Below are 20,104 nucleotides of genomic sequence, written 5' to 3'. Positions count from 1 at the left end.
AGCCGAGACTGTTGTATAGCTACCCAAACTTGTGTCCCTGCTTTTGCGGCCACGTCGCTGAAAATGCTGCTTCCGGTTCCGCTCGTTTTGTTTCGTTGACAATAACGGCCAGGGAGAGAGCCGCGGTTAATGATTGGAACAGGTTCGGGTCTATCAAACACTGTGTAGCCTAAGGGTGCTTTTAAAACGGGAGGCCTCAAGTACAAAACAGGGCCTGTAAAATTATGTTTAGTACGTCGAGATTTTCCCCCAAATCTTCCTGTACCTGCGATAACGTCGAGCGTTAGTGTTGAAGGCGTACGGCGCTGGGTGGCTTCCCCCGGCAACAGCTTCTGTTGTGTCGTCAGTTCTTGGGACCACGGAAGACCTTTAAAACTGCCCAGTGGACTTTGGAGTGAAGGCCAGTAAATCCATCCAGACGTGGGTTCAACTAACCGTTTGCATGTCCAAATCCGCCATGGGTCCCGCAAGTCAAATATTGCTTCTTCTTCTTTTAAACCCATCCTAGCTTACCTACACGGTAATTGTTATCTAATAATAATTTAGCAGGCATCACCCTGCAGCTGTTCTCAGCCTAGTCATCTGCGGATTAATCGATAAAACGACGCCCTGAATGGGCAACGCGTGGTCCTTTTTCTATTCACTACATATTATATAGGCTGTTTGTCATTGGCTGGAAATGGAAACTCTATTTGTAGAAGTGACTAAAGCGTAATTACAAACCATCAATGTCATGTCGTTTTGGTATCGCTGTCATTATCATGATAATGTTAGAAGCCCAAAATTATTTTTGTAAAATTCTCATAATCGGGCTCATCTCCGTTTCAATCGACAGCTTGCCTTGGGAGTTTCGTTTTCAATACGACAAGGGTTTCGGTGGCGGTTACGAAACGATATGGACGAACTAAAAAGTGATATTATCCCACTGCCTGGCCCGACGCCAACAACAATGAGGCAGATGGGTTTCCGTTCTCTTGCCGGCGATATTGTCCCCGTGTTGTCCCCGTAGAGAAAAGGCTGCTGATGACGTTCTGATGGCGTGCTGACTGCTTCATTCACGGCCGTTGCTGAATGGCGTCGAACGAGATCAAAAACGCGCCCAAAATATCCTTTTCTGTTTTTCTTTTTCTTTTTTTTTCCTTCTCCACTTTTACGCAGGACGTAAACATCGTCGTCTCAAATAGGCCTATCAATAAAATAGCCTTAGCAGGGCATATAATCAAGCAGGTTACGTGGCAATTAATAACCTATATAATGCGTTTTGTTAAGATATAAGCGGCACATCCATCATTAGGTTGATGCAGAAAAAGGGCCTCCCCCACACTTTTGATGGTGCATCCTCAAGGCCCTCTGACCCGCCATTTCTTTCGAGGTTCGCCGTGAAATGCAACCTCTCTGATCTCTCCTGAAGATTCTGCGAGCAGCGCCAGAACCTTATAATGAAAATTTAAAAAAAGAAAAGAAAAAAAAGGTATATGCCCTTGTGCCCTCCATAAGCTCACTAGCAGATGCAATTAATACCGCGTCACGTTAATTACATCTTCCTTTTTTTCTTTCTTTTTTTTAAAATTCAGTTGACTCGAAATTTCCCATTAGGCTCGAAGAGAACGCGCTGTCGTGCCGCTAGACTGGGCGGATAGTCAGTACTGTAGCGCCATCTAGTGATACCCCAGTGACCCTGGGGTGTGCCTTGTCTCCTGCTCTGCCCTCTGCCACAGCCATGTAAGGACAGCTCCTGGGCTTTTTAGGGCCTCACTGGCCATTAGGTATCCCCAAATAACACGCCGTGCAACATTTATACCGCTGTCACTGGCTAATCATTTATCATTACGGACCAATTTCACTTTTTTTTTTCTCGAATCAGAAAAAAAAGGCAACTGAGCCTGATGAGATAATCACACTTACACACAGAGTCACGTCTGACAATGTTCCGTGGACTCTGTACCCAACTCCACACCTCCGTTTTGAAGCTTTTTCTCCTTGTTGTACAAAGTGCCACTGGACAAAAAAAACAAACCCCAGCTGTGACTACTGTTGAAGGACTGGCTCAGAGGGGGAGTGAAGCTGGACAATCTGGGGACATCACTGCGTTTGGTGTCGGGCCAGAGCCATTTGAAGTGTCTTTTACATACCGATTTTATCAGGTGAGCTCAGAATCAGCTTATGGAGTATTACTAAGTACACCCCACCCCCCTTCACCCCTCGTTCTCCATATCAAGCCAACATTTAAAAACCACTCCAGTGAGTCAGACCCAACGACAATCAATGAAGGCAGCTTGCAGAGGCAGGCTACAATCCTGCAGACTGTAAGGGTGGTTGTGTGCTAAGGCCTTGTCACTATAAAGTTTTTTTTTTTTTACAATATTGATGAATAATGGTCTCAAGAACGGTCCCAATAGACAGTAAAGTGAGACATAAGGTCAAAAGTATGTTCACAGTTTTCAACGTAAAGATATCCATGTGTCATTGCAGCACCATACACCAGTTTTATGTTGTTGTTGTTTTGTTTTTTTTTTACATTTTTATTGGTTTGGTTTTCAACAAGAAAATAACATTAACAACAACTCAGTAGCATATATAAAATGTTGGCATAATAGGTCCAGGAAAGCACACTCCCCATTCATCTAGTCACCAGAGCACAGAATTATTAAACATTGGTGTTGTAAATATACCAGTTTGACTTGTCTAACAAAGTTATCTTAAAGGAAAGAATTTGTAAAAAAAAAATTATATATGTGTGTGTGTGTGTGTGTGTGTATACATACATACATGCACACACACACACACACACACACACACACACACACACACACATATATATATATATATATATATATATATATATGTCAGCCCTGTGATGGCCTGGCGGCCTGTCCAGGGTGTCTTCCCCGCCTGCCGCCCAATGACTGCTGGGATAGGCTCCAGCATCAACGCGACCCTAAGAGCAGGATAAGCGGTTCAGATAATGGAAATATATTCCCATATCTGTAACAAAAAGTCAGGGATATGTTGTGTTTATCATAACATTTTAGAAGCGTTAATATCTTTTTCCTTGCATTTGAGTTACATATATTAGGTTTTATATTAGTTTTTTTAATGAGTGTTTTTTTAACTCATTTAGGTACCTCTGTAGTTTTTTTTCCAGACCTTCCCTATCCATATCTACCTCCAAAGTGTCTGAACATACTCACTCCCTCGCTCATTAACTTGCTGTCTGTCTCTTTCAAGCCCCCCTCCAATATGCCAGGCCTCTCTTAACGCACAAGACCACCCCCACCCCTTCTCTCCCGCAGACAGATAACAGTGATACAAGCTCACAAGCGGTACACAATCCCAACATTTGACATTGTTGTTCTTAAATCTCACTCAGACGCATCACAGCTAATTACACTATGCGCACTTAAGTACACAAATGCTCGTGTGCGTTCATTTATAAACGAGTTATTGTTTAATTATAACTTGGCGTGAACTTTGACAATCACTGGGGCGAATCGTGTCTCCCCTTCAGCGCATAATTATTCAGGCTAATTGCTTGGCCTGTTTGCGAAACATGCTCATCCCTCAGCATGGCTGATTTAGGTACTTTTTCTGGCAGATTTTTTCAGGGAACCAGTAACCCTGCAACCCTGTACAGCCCACCCCAAGGGTGGTAATAGATAAAGCTATTTTAGATGGACAACACATAACAGTTGGGGGGGAAAAACAAACTCAAATTGTGCCGGTCAAGATGTTCCTCTGTGACTGTAACCACAAGCATAGCTTTATGCATGACTGACCTACTGTGGTGCAGGAGATACTGTAAGCATGTGATAAAGAGAAATCCTTATTATTCGGTTTGCAAAAAGAGGAGCGCACTTAACAGGCTAATTTAAGATCTTTTCCATTGTTTCGCACAAACAATCTCCCATGCATGACCAATTTTCAACAGAAAACAGAAAACCTCAAGGTCATTATATATGCAGGTAATGTTTCTACTCAATATGGACTTGACAGTTTAAGGCAGTTTTAGTTATGATGTACAATTACATTAAACACTGATGTGTACTTTCTTCTATTGCTAAGTTAGTCTTACTCCCCGTAAGTGCACTCTTATATCCTTTAAAAATAGTACAAAACTAGGCTTTGGGTGAAATGGGAAGAGTGTCAAGGATGTCTACATTATTAGAGTCTGAGCTGAGAAACCAGAGAAGGGGCACCAAGCCACATAATGATGGGTATCATGGCGAGGCCACCCTCAGGCAGGTCTGAGGCCTGTCTGGTCCCGGTCTTCGGGGAACTCGGCGGTGGTAGACCACAATGAATTGTAGACGCGCCTGTCGCTAAAGAGACGACCATTACCAGGCCTCCAGATATTTGCCGAGGTATGTTCTGCTGTCAAGTCTTTTGGTTTTAAGACCGAGGAGGAGGAATGCAATGGGTCTGAAAGAAAGAATGCATGAACGTAAAAAGTTATTGGGCAACCCTGTTACATCCCCCTAACCCTTCCATCTGTATTTTTCCCCCACTGTAGATTCATGAAGCTTTTTTTTTGTAAGCACTTGAAAGACAAATAAAAAAGCTGATCTAATTGCTGTGGATCCCCTCCCAGATGCATCAGCCTCATACAGGAGCATGACAGCAAGAAATCATACAGCAGCGTAGAGCGGAAAGCCTCCATGAATCACGTCTGCTCTATGGCGGCGGCGGTGGCAGTCGCAAAGTAGAAGCAGCGCTTGTGTTGGTGGCTGAGTAGTAATCATTGGGGAGGCAGTCCAAATTAATACTTCAACAGAGGCCGCCTCGTTCTCCGTCATTAGGGCACATTACAAGGCCACAATATACATCATTAAACCAGGCATAAACAATTCATTAAAATGCCGTTAAGAAGACAAGCTAATGTCACTTCTCCCTGTGGTATTAATAGGCTTTAAAATGGCAGAGGGTTAAGGCAAAAGGGATAATTCCACTACTACCACCCAGTCAATCACTCTGACAAATGGCTTTGCTAGTCGTTTTAGAATCACGAGACGGGCCTTCCTTTCTCCAAATGCCGCCAACGTGTCTTCTATTTTGTGAGGCCTAACGTCTCAGGTGCACAGTTCACTGAACCTAAACAACATGGAGATGGACTTTCAGCACATCAGATAATTCGAGCAATTTCTTCACACAGTCAGGTTCCTTATAACACTCTTGTTCTAACATTATAAAGATGGGATGAGGGCCAAGAGGATGAAAAGATCCGCACAGACACCAATATCAATCATCCATCTGCTTTCATTTTATTCAAAATTTGGTGAAATCAAAGCAATCAGTTTCTTCACATCGGAGGCACAATCCTTTCACTCGACAGTAGCTGTCTTGTCAGGGAGCAAAGGGAGCTGTCACACCTCAGCACTTCCACAGAGATTACTACCGGACATCGTAAAGATGGCACAAAGTTTGATCACATCCAGAGATGACAGAAAAAGAAAAAGCATTCAATACAGAATAGCAGAAAATAGTGAGTGATTACCCCCACTAAATGAAAATACTGAATCAACATAACCAGAAATAATGGAAAGTATAAGAAATTATTCCTTTGACTATCTAGGAGTGTGATTATACGGAGATTCCTATAACAAATGAAATGCCTCTACTCACTAAAAGAAACGTGTTTCTAATTAAGTTGTCCTACTGGATAAATGCAGCATTATCCGATACTGGACATAAATACATTGTATATAGGTGTAACAGTTTTGTTGCGATTTTCTTTTAGGAAATTATATTATTGATCCCTGGATTTCAATGGGCCAGGGAAACTCAAATGTGACATTTAACACATACTGGCACCAAAACAACCTGTTATGTCAAATGAATGCAATTGCTTTTTATTTTCGACTACTTGAATTCCACTCAGTAGAAATCATGTTTGCATCTTGGAGGGCCCTTGGACAGCTGGTGCATTCCAGACATCAGGGTGCAATCCTGTAACTAAATCCAATCACTGTGAGTAAATGCAGGCTTAACAGTAACAGTCATTCAGAGGACGATGTAAGGGAAAAACATTTCTTTCAGAGAGGGCAATGTAAATATTTTGCATATCAATTGGCATGAATGATAGACATGGCATGTAAGCTGTGGTACTAAGACTAGGTTTCTCTTGATTACTTTGGTTTAAGGACATGAAAGCAGAGCACCACACTACACCCAACAACACACAGACATCACACTGCATTCAGTCGTAAGTATAAGGCACAAATATACTTCACATTCTAACTAGCATGTGCTCAAAAGGAAACTTCAAGTTTCTGCAAAAAGGAAATGCTTTCAAGCACTTCTGCCACAAAAGCAAATGTGGCTCAATATATTACAAAATCAATAAATAATTAAGGACCACAATATATATATTTTTACAAAATCATAATGCTACAATTTTTTACACCAAACGCGCAAACTTTTTTTTTCCTTTCAGTCCTCAGTGCTTCATAAGCAGTAAATAGCATAATCGGTTTTGTTTTATTGTTAGAGAGCAGTACTGATGGCAGTGAAACTCAAACCTGATTCAGTCCAATGTTGCTTTTGGTAAGAACTTCTATTCTGCTGGTTCCTGGAGATTATTATACATACAAAACTTAAAACCAGATGATATATACATAACCCCTGAGCTTCAGGACATGTACTATGTTCAGATATTTATATTGTGTCAAGTTAAATATACTCATCGCAACTATGCAACATCCAATGTCCACTACCACGTACGACTGAAATTCAACCAAGGACCAATCCAGATACCCTAGACTTAAAGGTGGCACGGGGAGTTTTGATTAGTGATGGCTAACCAAAAAACCTGACCTGAGTTGTTTAAGATGTTATAAGTCAGTCATTGCAGCTCTTTACACATTACTTCAACTACTGGAGAAATCATCTATGCCTACTTTGCTTCAAGTAATGCACTTACATAATGCTTTTAGGCTTTGAGCACACGAATGAAGTCTGACAGCTGAGATGATTTACAGGCAAATTTAGGGTTGCTTTGACTTTGCTTTGGGTTGCCGGTGATGATGAAACGTTGTCACCCAACATAACTCTCGGCAGCGCAGATTTAACCCAAACAGCTGACTGGAAACAGTCAAGTTGGTTCTGGCCACAACTACTGAAGGTTCAAGCCATCAAAAAACAAAAAAAAAAAACAAGATCTTTGTGTTAGTCTAATGTTTAGTGTGTTTGCCTAGGACTGGTGCAATCCGTTTTCTTTACCTCTGAGTTGTCAACACATAATTAAAGTGAAATCAATGTTCATTTGCCCCATTTTTGGTAGCTAGTGAAACTTTGAAGATCAAAACATTTTGTTGATGAAAAAAGACTACGTTGCAGCACTGTGATCTATATAAACCTATCTAATTAGTTTTAACTCAAATTGTTTATTCTCCTAGATCCTTTCAAAAGTTCTGCACCTGGATTACAACAAAAACGAAAGTGCATTTCGTTGGTGTGATCTCTGTGTATGAGTTAGACACGCACGAGGTTGCCTCCCGACCCTTTCCAATTTAACCTTCAACCCGCTGTTCAAAGACGGTTAAAGCTCTGACAATTTTTGTTTTCATCTTCAAAAAGGTTATGTAGCCACATTACAGGAATATTTTCTGGTGATTCAATAAAAAATGGCTTCATGTTAATGGATGTCTTAAAAATGGCTCTCATTGCATCATTAAACAACCAGTTACTGCTGCACACTCAAAGAAGGCACTGACCAAGGCCTGACCTCGAATTATTTCAACAGCCATCAAATTTGGTCTGCATCTGCCAAATTACAGCGTTTTAATACAGTGTAAGACACACACTTTTGGATAGGCAGTACTGCCCAAATGCCCATTCTTGTGTTGCTTTGTCTTGTGTTGATTTCCAAGACATATTTTCTGCCCTCATGATGTTTGGCAATGAAAATATGATGATTAAAATGTCCAGGAAATGTACGAACTTTAAAGCCAAACAAGGACAACAAATATTCAGTAGTCTGAGGACTGGGGGTCCTTAGTGAGGTTGAGGCAGCTGTGTGTTCAGCTGATTTCCACAGTCTGCTAAAAGGCTCATAGATTGTCTTCCCTTTGAGGGAGGGGGGACAATGTCTGCTACCTCACAGCCCCCCCTCCCCATCTGTTTTGGAGTTCCCCCCATGTGCAGTGGGAAGGTGCCCGGAGGTAGGGTCACTGGGTGAAACTTTTTTTGATGGCCACATTGGGGAAGAGGGCGGAGAGCTCCTGAACGACGCGGGTGTCTATCTGGGAGCAGAAGGACACATCCAGAAGGAGAAGCCGGGTACATGACTGGAAAAGTTTCCTCAGCGATGCTGCACTCACCATCCGTGTGCCTGCCAATCAATCGATTAAATCAAACAAACAAGGAAGAATCAAATAAAAACGTTGTGTAACAATGTGACTGAAAATGAAGTTTTTTTTTCCAATGAAACCTATTAAAATATTAGTTAGACAAGCTACTCTGTAACATCTGAGGAGTATATTTATTAATTTAGACATGGAACACCACACAATGTGCCTACCCAGTATGTCAAGGTGCTGCAGTGATGGGCAGTTGGCAGCCAGCTCCTCCACGTCTGAGTCACAGACGGTGCGGTTAGCAGTGAGGAATAGCTTGCGGAGGTGCGGCAAGTTGCGGGCGAGGTGCTGAAAGCATCCTGAGCTGCTCTGCAGCGTGGGACACCAACCCAAGTCAAGCTCCTCCAGCATCCTGACCAACCAGAGAATTGGGGAAATCAGCATGGGCTCATTTGCACTCGGCAATCTAGCATTCAGAGTACAAAATGTCTGCTACTCAGTTAACAATTTGGGGGAACAGCCCCCAAATTTACCTCGCCTTGCCGCCATCAGATACTAGAGCTCGGTTTCCCTGCTTTCTAGCTTGGGGATACAGCTACTCATGTTCACAGTTAATAATTAAGTTTCCTAAGAGTACAGATATTGCTTGTGAACAACGTTTTTCCGGTGGACTTTTTTATTAAACATCTATTATGAACTAGCACCTTCCCAAATAAACAACATGTGTTTTGTACAGCAAATTCTGGGCACTTGGTGCAACTTACCTGCAGCCAGAGGCTAGCTCAGCCAGGCCTCGTTCAGTGAGATTTTTGCAGCGCCACAAGTCCAGCGAGCGAAGTGAGCGGCAGCGAGCACCCAGGATACTGGCCACAACGTCATAGTCTTCAATCTGTGGGTGGGTGGGGCATAGTACTGTTTGGCCCATGGTAATTTCCTATGGTATAGCTCATTTTACTCTGTCTTCATTTTTAAGCAACACAAATGGCAAAATATCAAATATTGCCATAAAAGAGGTGTCCTCCACATTTTTTGGACAAACTGAACTGTGCTGATGAGTGCTGCCCCATGGAAAGTTGTGCAGCTGGCAAGCCACATATTTTTTTTCCCACAGTGACCTCAAGAAAATCTTAAAATGTGCATTCATGGTGTGGTTATTTAAAATTGGCCAATCATGACATCAAAGGAAAGACAATGGTGACAAATAATGCTGACAAAGTTATAATATCCTGCCTCTTTTCAAGAGTTGCCACCTGAATACCAATTGGAATAACAGTCTTATGAACATATGTTCCGATAGTTTGGACAAATCCTTTCGTGTGTGTGTGTGTGTGTATGTGTGTGTGCGCGCGCGCCATCTCACCCTCACACAACTCCCTAGGTTGAGGTGCCTCAGCTCCACACAGAAGGTCAGGATACTCAGAATCGCCGTTTGCTGCAACAACAAAAAGATGGAGAAAGACAATGAGTTACAGTAATAGAATTTTAGCAACAAATTCAACATTTAAATTAAATCTCCAATGGATTTTTCCCACATATCTGGAGAAAAGGAAACTTTGCAGCATTCTGATCAAGACAACACAAAAAGGTAGAAATCCTGTTTAGAAACACTACTTTTATTGGTTGTGTGTAAAAAAAAAAAAAAACTCAAAAAACAAAATCCTGAGAAAAAAAAATCCAATAGCTTGAGACGTACATATAATGTATAGACACACCATTACAGTAACAAGTCTAGTTTCATAATTCAGTTCATCATTCACTTCCTGAGAGGTTAATTGAATTTACCTTTCTCTGCCTGGCATCCGCATAAAACACCGTGTGTAAACACAATTCAATATAACAAAACCTATTGTTTTTATTTCTCTGCAAAAGCGTGGCGAGGGCATGGACCTCTTCAATAGCAGCACTGCAGTTATGATTAAGATACGGGAGTGCAGCGTGGAGCTGCCAACACATGTACCTCAACAGCAGGAGAAAGTGTCAGACATGACAAGTTGCTCAGTGGAAGCCTCTTGTGCTTGTGTGCATGGTGTGTGCATGGTGTGTGTATGTGTGTTTGAGGTCTGTCGCTGGCATCTTTATAAACGCCTTTCTCCGGTGAGCAAGCTATTTAATTAGAGCAGTGACAGGGTAATGACAGCTGAGATGTCAGGACCTCAAATAGACACACACAGCCTGCTCTGTCTGCCTTTGGTAAACAACCTGAAGCAAGCTCCCTGGCTCCACCAAAGAAACACTACACCCCACCCTCTCCCCACACCACCACGAGACCTACTGCCTGTCGCAGAGCCCGAAACATGACAAACATTGGAGAAAACGCTGAGGTGGAAAAAATAAGGCAGAGGTTTTTCACACAGGCAGGTCTGAACCTGAACTGCTTCATGTCTCAATGTCCATTGGCCCTTGGGTGACTAGGTTCATTACAAATGACAAAAGAGGATTAGCCACAGCGAAAGCCACAACATGTATTACCCAGGGGTCATATGAACAACTTCTTGTCAAGCTGGGAACCCGTGTTTTTAAATAGTTCCATGAGCATTCACCTATTGTGTTGCCAAATTTGATATCCCCTCTACACTGTTAAGTACAGGAACAACTTTCTGTGGAAAGATAACTATGTAGTTGTTATATTTTATACGACAAACAAAAAGAGCAGTTGTTTTGCTAGGTCGGTAACTTAAATAATGACCACATCGTTTTTTTTTGTTTTTTTGTTTTGTAATTTTCTCCTTTTTCTCCCCAATTGTATCCGGCCAATTACCCTACTCTTCCAAGCCGTCCCGGTTGCTGCTCCACCCGCCTCTGCCAATCCGGGGAGGGCTGCAGACTACCACATGCCTCCTCCGATACATGTGGAGTCACCAGCCGCTTTTTTTCACCTGATAGTGAGGAGTTTCGCCAGGGGGACGTAGCGCATGGGAGGAGCACGTCATTCCCCCCAATTCCCCCTCCCCCCTGAACAGGCGCCCCGACTGACCAGAGGAGGCGCTAGTGCAGCGACCAGGACATATACCCACATTCGGCTTCCCACCCACAGATACAGCCAATTGTGTCTGTAGGGACGCCCGACCAAGCCGGAGGTAACAGGGATTCCATCTGGCGATCCCCATATTGGTAAGGCAGTGGAATAGACCGCTACACTACCCGGATGCCCTAGGCCAAATCCTTTTTGGGACAAAGTCCACATTGGAAAATGGAATTGTCAGGGGCTTCCAAAAAACAATGTTGACCATGCCTACCTCTATTTTGGTACGGTAGAGAACCAGCCTGCGGAGATGTGTTAGTTTTGAGATGTGTGTGAAGGCCTGCGAGTGCAGCCGGTCGCAGGAGGACAGGTTTAGCTCCTGAAGCCTGGGACACGTCTGGGAGACAACCTCCAGACAGGCCTCTGACAGAAAGTGGCAGCATGACAACTCTAGACACACCAGGCTGAGACCACATGCCTTCATGAAGCTATGGAGAAAGAAAGGTGAGCAAGAGAGAGAGCAAAAAGCAAAAGGTATCAATATGTGCTGTCCCTAATCTTAAACAAGTCATAGATGCGAAACACAGCTCTTTTTACGATGTTGTGAATGTTGACTGCACATTTTCAATTGAGCAGCAACATTACATATTTACATGATATCCTGGTTGAAAGCAAACCAGCACCTGACATAGTAGAAACACTTCAAAACTTTTATATTTACCTCAAATAAAACCGCATGGACAGTACCAAGTGATAGAATTCGAGGGAGAGGCTAAGAGAGAATAGTGGTGGGAGTGCAGCAAAAAATGTTTTTTGGCAAGGATCTTTCCAATGCAGATAATATTGTTCATTACAAAAATGCAAAATCTTTATAAAGTATTTCAAAATCATACATTTTCTGATGCAAACATTCACAAACACTTTTTGGACGGGTCGCAATTTCCACCCCCACCCAACCCGAATCTATGCAGATGGTACAGCTAAACATGAGACAATATGTCACTTTGTGAGTAGGCCAATCAGAGGCCAGGTTCAAGAGGTGTTTCGCATCTAAAAACATCAATACCTGACTGATATGGATTTACCATTTTAAGAAGGTCATTTTGCTCTTCAGCATGTGAGCATTACTGTGATAATGCCTCCCTGACCTGCTGTTGGTCTGACCTGCTGAAGCCGGACAGAGTGAGAGCCCCACGGTTGCCAGTCCAGGACAGGTTGAGCCTCTGGAGGAGGGTGCAGCGGCTCTGGAGGTACCCCAGGGAAGCGTCACTCAGCCGGGCCCAATAGGGCTGCAGGCTCAACTGGGTATACTGGAGTGGGTCACAGCAGTGCTGGTGCAGCAGTTTACAGCTCTGGGCTAGGCGGCAGAGGTCTGGCAGGGTCAGGTGGCTCAATATCAGCTGGATCAGCTACGGGTGGTGGTAGGGAGGGGTGAGGTAGAGGCAAGGGAAGGTGGGCACAGTATCAGGCAGAGGGCATTAGATGGAGAACAAGGTAAGAGAAGAGGGGAGGAGAGATCTGACTCCTGAACTGGTGTGGCAATGAGTAGGCTTGTTTGTGCACTGTCTACATACTGTATGCCTCAATCAAATAAAATAGAGGACTGCCTGTGTATGCATGTGTGTGTGTGTGTGTGTGTGTCATAGTGATTAAACAAAACATGGTGTTCAACTGGGTATCAGCTAACAGATAATAACTGTATTGTGTTTCTGAAACCAACACACACCGCTCTTGTGATGAGAGCCGTTAATGGCAGTGGTTTGGAAAGGTGATAAGAAAGAAAACATCAGGCATGCCGCTGGTGTTTTTAAGCATGGTTCAGATGACACGATGTGTCTTGATGGCATGAAAATAAGTGAATACGAGCTCAAATGTCAAAATGGGATAAAGCCAGAATGTCTGTGCGCACTTGTGTGTCACACTGTTCAGAACAGTGTATACAGACACTGACATGGTGTACATACAAGTTTTACCATTCTGGTCTGTAATCACCTCATACGGGAGTTTGTCAAAGTAGCCATTCCCTGTGTTTTGCAGCTTGCCCTCCCCTCCCTGTCTGAAGGGACCTCCCACATCGGAGAGCTCCTCCTCGCTGTCACTTAGGTCACTGATGTCGATGAGAGGCATCTTATAGAGGGCCAGGATGGGCCTCTCCTTCACCCCGCGCAGGATGACGGCGTCCAGCTCGGTGTAGTACTCCAGCAGGGAGCTGTTGACCTCTAGACGGAGCAGGTTGGTGGGGAAGTTGAGCTGCTTGATACTAGGGGAGAACTGGCGCGCCTGTGGGGTCAAGACCTTGGTGGGCTCCCCTGACCACAGCACCTCCCACCTAGATAATGGGGGAGGAGAGGGTCATAGTGGGACAGCTGAGACTTTACCATTTGCATTTTCTCATTGCTTCTCATTCTCAATGATGCCAATGATTAGGGTTACAACGCAATTTTCAATGGATAAAAAGTGAAGTTTTCACTCATCAGCTTCTTGTCCTGTCTAAGGGTAACTACCAACCTACAACCTGTCTCTTTAATGTTAATTTCAACAATTGATTCTGTTGATTTTATATGCATTTCTACGTAACAGTAATCTCTGAAACCTTGCATTTAGTGTTAACATGCCCTTCTGGCAGGTTTGCCAAATTTTATACATTTCATGACTCTTGCCTCCACCAGCCCTCTGTAACTTGAGCACCAAGTCAACCACTGTAAAACAGTAAAAGAGCCAAGCCAGTATCACATCATACAAAACACCGTGTTGCCAGGCAAAGGTAACCTCGACTTCACACTGCCACATGGCACGTAGCATCTGCATCAGCACAGGGGAACGAGCATCCGTATTGTGCTCACTATTGTTAAACTTGTTCTGTTCCAATAAGCCTTATATTGTCTAATTATGCCTGGATCCATGAATTCTTCAAACAACATGGGTCTGAACATCCAGATCCATAGGGATAAGATGCCAATGACCAGGGACGGCTGATATAAATGGGCTAACAGGGCTAAGCCCTCCCTACCTTTTACAATAAAAGGTGAGAAAATTATTGTTAAAAAAAAACAACTTTACAACAGATTGTTTTACATTTTGGTGGTTAGGGGCCTCCAGGTAGCATAGTGGTCTATTTCATTGCCTACCAACATGGGGATCGCTGGTTCGAATCCCCGTGTTACCTCCGGCTTAGTCGGGCATCCCTACAGACACAATTGGCTGTGTCTGCAGGTGGGAAGCCAGATGTGGGTATGTGTCCTGGTCGCTGCACTAGCGCCTCCTCTGGTCGGTCGGGGCGCCAGTTCAGAGGGGAGGGGGAACTGGGGGAAATAGCTTGACCCCCCCCCCCCCACGCGCTACATCCCCCTGGCAAAACTCCTCACTGTCAGGTGAAAAGAAGCGACTGGCGACTCCACATGGATCGGAGGAGACATGTGGTAGTCTGCAGCCCTCCCCGGCTCGGCAGAGAGGGTGGAGCAACGACCGGGACAGCTTGGAAGAGTGGGGTAATTGGCTGGATACAATTGGGGCGAAAAAAATCCCCCCAAAAAAATTAACAAATAAATAAAATAAAATTTGATGTAACCTAGAGAAGCAAGACCACCAAATAGTCAAAAGTAAAACACTGGATATATCTAAATGATCTTATTTTTTAAAGCCCAACACAGTAGCATTAGCTTCCATTCATCTTCGTAATAAGTGAGTGATAGGCATTGTGGCATGCCCCCTTGATTTGCTCATCATTTGGGCTCATTCTTTCAGCCCTCAGGCCACTTACTTTTGACAAATGACAGCAGACGTACAGAGTAATGGTACATACAGTAAGGTGCTACTTGCAGGCATGAATGAGGTGGATTATTTACTTTATCATTCATTTTCTTCGATGTCTTTGGAGGAAAAACTGGCAGTGAAGAGACTGGAGACACAGTGTCCAAATAATGTTCAAATAACACAAAAGGACAAAATCGTAAGTTTGTGTTACTTGGTTTCAATGAAAGGACTGGCTAATGGCAAGTGTAGCTAAGAATTTGCTTTTCTGTTTCCCATACTTGCTTTTTGGAGGAAATACGGCGGATCTGAAACATTTATCCGACAAAATTAGGAAATGTGTGTGTGTGTGAGAGAGAGAGAGAGAGAGAGAGAGAGAGAGAGAGAGAGAGAGAGAGAGAGAGAGAGAGAGAGAGAGAGAGAGAGAGAGAGAGAGAGAGAGAGAGAGAGAGAGAGAGAGAGAGAGAGAGAGAGAGAGAGAGAGAGAGAGAGAGAGAGAGAGAGAGAGAAAGAAAGAGAAAGATACAGATAATTTTGACATCAGGCCATTCTTGTGGGTACTTGTCTATAGTGTTGTTGTACAGCACTTGCCTTATAACAAGGTGCTGCAGTGTGATGGGTATAATGCATTTATTGTCCCACCCACCCAATATCTCCACTAGCTCTCAGTGCCTATGACCCCTAGCGGGCACCACCAAATGACTGAAACTAAATATAAGTTGAATGTAAGTCCTACACAGTGATCCTGTGACTAAAATGTATAAAAATGTAACTGGTCAAGCATGATCATCATTCATAATGCAGTACAGCAAAGATTGTGACTTTGATTTAACAATAAAATCTTTTCATAAATAAAACTCACACAGCACTAGCAAAAACAGGGTAATGCACGATTAGGTATAGAATACCTAATATAGTCAACACACACACAGAATAAATCCAGCACAGGGAACGGAGAACAAATGCATTGCAATGCAACACACTGTCATTGTATCCATGCAGCCAAACGATTCTGTCTTTTGGAGAGAATGAACAAAGTACTTCATGTACAAAGTGTAATCAACACTTTGTACATCAAGTACTTAGTTCATTATCTCTATCTTAGTACGTAATCACGGCGTAACATTAACAGGTAAAATAGATCATAATGATCTCCTTTGGCAGCAAACTTTGGTGAACACCTAAAAAGGAGACTGGATTAACAGAATGTGAGGTCTGGTGAAGAACTGCAAATGAGTCACCTAAACTATCAAGTGGGCGCCTTCGATTAGCCTACATGCTCAATGATTTTGGTGTTCGTGAACCTCCATTTGGCTTTTTCTGCACTCATCACCCATCACAGCTACAGTACAGTCATCTACATTACACAATACACCACTGACAATGCACCTACAGACTTGAAGCAGAGTCTGTTTCGCCACACTCAACATCAGCCACAACAATAAGGTGATGGGACAGCTGCCTGTGTATGCTTTATGACGTTTTCCAATCATGATATTGGATCATACCTAAAATGAGACAGTAATGGTGGAACAAAGTCCATTTGTTTGAAAAAAAAATCAGAATTAAATCTGCAAATATCATAGCAAGCAGAGCAGAATGTTTCTACTCATTTAAAAGTTACCATGACATACTAACCCCTATCTTATCTTAACCGGCCTATCTGGCAACCTTTTTGGTTGATTCAGAAGCTGTTTACATTGCCTGATATTAACCCTGACCACTAATGCCTGACTCCCTGTCCATACAGTAGTAAATAGGGCTAAAATCCATGGTAACCAGCTTCAACAGAGCATATTCAGCTTCATGGATGAGCCAGAGCAGCTAGTTCATTGCATTTTAGCCTCTTTATTTAGAATGCCTCAGTGTGCCCTTCCAAGAAAGCAACTAATTGCCTGACCTCAATATTAGATTAGGGCTTGGTGTTATGCCAGCTATCTCTGTTGGGCCTGTAATTTGTTGCCCTATGTCAGGCTTGGTTATGCTGCCAACTTTATCCACCTTGGGGAAGGAAACTTTGAATCCTGATGTTCTTTGTCTGAAAACCAGACAATTAGGGTTTTCACTTGGCTACTGGCTGAAGTTTTGAGATGATGGCAGCACATAATGTGCTACTTCAATATGAATGTTTATTAGCACATCTGCTACATCCTGGTGATTTTTAGCATATCTGAAACCTCCTGGTGATATATCCCTTTCATATATCTGGAGCAGAGTGACGCTTCAATACATACAGGTATATCCCCCACCAACCTGTTCAAAATGAATTTGCTGTAGTGCAGAGATGTACAAGCAATTAATGAGGAAGTGTTTCTTGGTAGAAGGAAATGTCTTTACCTGACATCAGCGGGAGGATTCTGGGAGAAGGGGTTGAGGGAGCAGGCCAGGATCTGAACGATGGCCCCTGGATAGTAGGTCTCCAGCACCTCTACTGCTGTTGGGTAGACAGGCTCTTCAAAAGCAAGCTCTATATAATCCTGGCTGTGGAAGCCTTTAGGTGTGCGGCGGAAGGGTGGTGGGGCACTGGCACATTGTTCCCACCAGGTCCCATATGCTCTGAACACTGCAGTCTGGGTGAAATCTCCTGAGCTGGGGTAGACATTGGGCATCCCTGCCAGATTCCACATGGTGTAGGACATGCTATTCTCACTGCCGTAGTGAGAGCTAAAGTCCACAACCTCCTTGGCATACTGCTCCACCTCCAAGCAGACAGGCAGGGTTGCTCTCTGGCCGGATTCCATGGCACGCCGACTGTTAAGCACCTCGCCACGTGTCCCACTCCTGGAGCGCCGCCGCAGACAGATATAGTAAAACATGCTCAGCAGGGTTAGCATAGGGAACTTTGGGGCTCTCGGTGGCAGGGGGGAAAGGGAGGCAAGGAGGAGTGAAACCTCCACCTACTGGAAGCACACTGGCTTAAAGAGTTGGGCTCTACAAAATGCAGGCTAGAAGCACAGCTACATGCATGACCTGTAGGTTAGACAAAGACAAACACAACAGTTAGGACACCAAGACAGTGGGTCTAGGATGCTTCAGTGTCTGACTCCTGTTTGGTCCTCATACAAGGTAAACATATTATAGCAATGTAAATGTGTCGCAGAGGAACGTGGGTTGTGTAAATAAGATGATGCAACAGTTTGAGGATTCATTTTTAAAACTTTAAAAGTCTTTACCAATTAGCCAAGTTCGATCAAGAACAGGCTATTTTAGAATATGATTTTCTCATGTGCAGCAAACCATGGCAATTTTGCTATCACACAGCTAAAGATAAGTGAAGTATAGGCCACTGCTGACTGAACAAACTAAATTTGTCTTTTCATTATACATGAGGCTGTTGTGGTAGCTGGGTTAAAATCAAAAAATAATTGCCTGCCCATTCGCATTGCTAACTTCAATACCGTGCTTATCAAACTTTGATTAATGAGCTTTGGCTCATTGAAAAAAATCAACAAGAATTTCTAATTCAGATAGACAACAGAGTTGACCTAATGTTTACCAAGGTGACAGATTTGTAGCGTCTTGAAGGAGACATATTGTATTTGTGCTTTAGCTGATATTACACAATTAAAAGCAAAAGCGTTTGGGTAACATGAGTGAAATCTGTTAATTTCGGAATAGAAAATAAAAAATGTTGTGGCAAGTGAGAGCATAATTGCTCATGCCTGCCTCAACTGTAGATATAATTTGGTATGCAAGCTTGCAGTCTACCTATAGTCTCCTTTCAATGAAGGAAAAACACCTATGATTATGGCAAACAATCTAAAATCGTATCATGAAGGCCCAGTCTTGATAATTAAATGGTGAAAGACTGTAGATTAGTAAAACAAGAGTGAGACATGTTTAGCAGGTCAGATACAAAAAAAGGTCCCGTCATTCAAGTCAAACTAAAGTCGACACGTATCATCAACAAATGGCTTAAAAGGTTTAGTTACAATGTGATGTTGATTTAACTAATGCTCTGATGAAAGCAATGCAGACTTGCATGATGATAGAATCAAAGGACCATGACATTTTTTTTTCCTTTAGCCAAAACGTTTAAGCCTCTCACTCACACACAAACACACACCACACATCATTTTATATGCATTTTAGGAAGATGTTTGTTGCATCTCAGATCATACAGGATTGTCTGAAAGCTTCCCGATTCAGTTAAACAACCAAAGAATGACCAACCACTATGTAGCTAATCTCAAAAATCACCATGACAGTTTTGAAAGTCTTTGCACAAAGATCAAGTGGCTAACTTTTCCATGCACACTCAACAAGCCCAAAGCCAAATGTCTACCATAATTTGATCAGATTATTGTTATATAAGCACTGGTGATGCTCTTCAAGCCTATCTTGACATACTCCCTTTTTCCTTCTTCACTGCTTCCGTGGGCCTAGCAAGCTAGCAAACTGCTCGGCAGACTATCCCAAAGTATCAATCATTTGCATTCCACGAATTAAATCTATAACAATGTATGCAAAATGCAATTTGTTAGCTTACGCTTTCCAGGTTATCTACTCGATAAAATGTTGTTAACGCTAGCTACTCTGTTAGTCGACGTTAGCTAGCTAGAGTGCAGCTGAGCTGTCACAACATATCACTGTGTTCTGGTTACTTTAGTAAATCTTAGCTGCACTAGCGTTAAAAATCTTAGCCATCCAACAATATAACATATTATTTAACTGTACGTTAAGTGCGGGTCAAAAAATCCATCCAAATAACGCATCCGTCTTCCTTCCATTTGTCCCCAGGAAATTTCAACCATGGATCCACATTCTGTATGTTCAGACTCTGTTCCGTTCATGTCTCTCCAATAGAGTATCAACATCCGGTCAAACGCAATAGTGTGACGCAAAGAACTGTGGGAAATGTTGTTTTAGTTTGGTAGCTCATATTTTCTCGTTTCTTCAACGACGTGTTTGTAAAATAGATTAGATAGATAGATAGATAGATAGATAGATAGATAGATAGATAGATAGATAGATAGATAGATAGATAGATAGATAGATAGATAGATAGATAGATAGATAGATAGATAGATAGATAGATAGATAGATAGATAGATAGATAGATAGATAGATAGATAGATAGATAGATAGATAGATAGATAGA

General features: G+C 42.8%; 1 protein-coding gene across 1 annotated transcript; it reads right to left on the bottom strand.

Moving 5' to 3' along the window:
• Window positions 1–7,064: 7,064 nt before the first annotated feature.
• On the bottom strand, window positions 7,065–19,752 carry fbxl4 (F-box and leucine-rich repeat protein 4). The gene is made up of 9 exons (XM_056286869.1): window positions 19,681–19,752; window positions 17,341–17,973; window positions 13,246–13,582; window positions 12,418–12,662; window positions 11,528–11,741; window positions 9,652–9,723; window positions 9,056–9,180; window positions 8,516–8,703; window positions 7,065–8,326 (listed from the first exon to the last, which is right to left on the bottom strand). Exons 2-9 carry the CDS (start codon window positions 17,835–17,837, stop codon window positions 8,163–8,165), a joined length of 1,842 nt encoding a protein of 613 aa, XP_056142844.1. The 5' UTR covers window positions 17,838–17,973; window positions 19,681–19,752; the 3' UTR covers window positions 7,065–8,162.
• Between the last annotated feature and the right edge of the window lie 352 nt (window positions 19,753–20,104).

This window comes from Lampris incognitus, chromosome 9 (genome assembly GCF_029633865.1).
Source record: "Lampris incognitus isolate fLamInc1 chromosome 9, fLamInc1.hap2, whole genome shotgun sequence".
NCBI lineage: Eukaryota > Metazoa > Chordata > Actinopteri > Lampriformes > Lampridae > Lampris > Lampris incognitus.
This window is presented reverse-complemented; position numbering and strand designations above follow the sequence as displayed.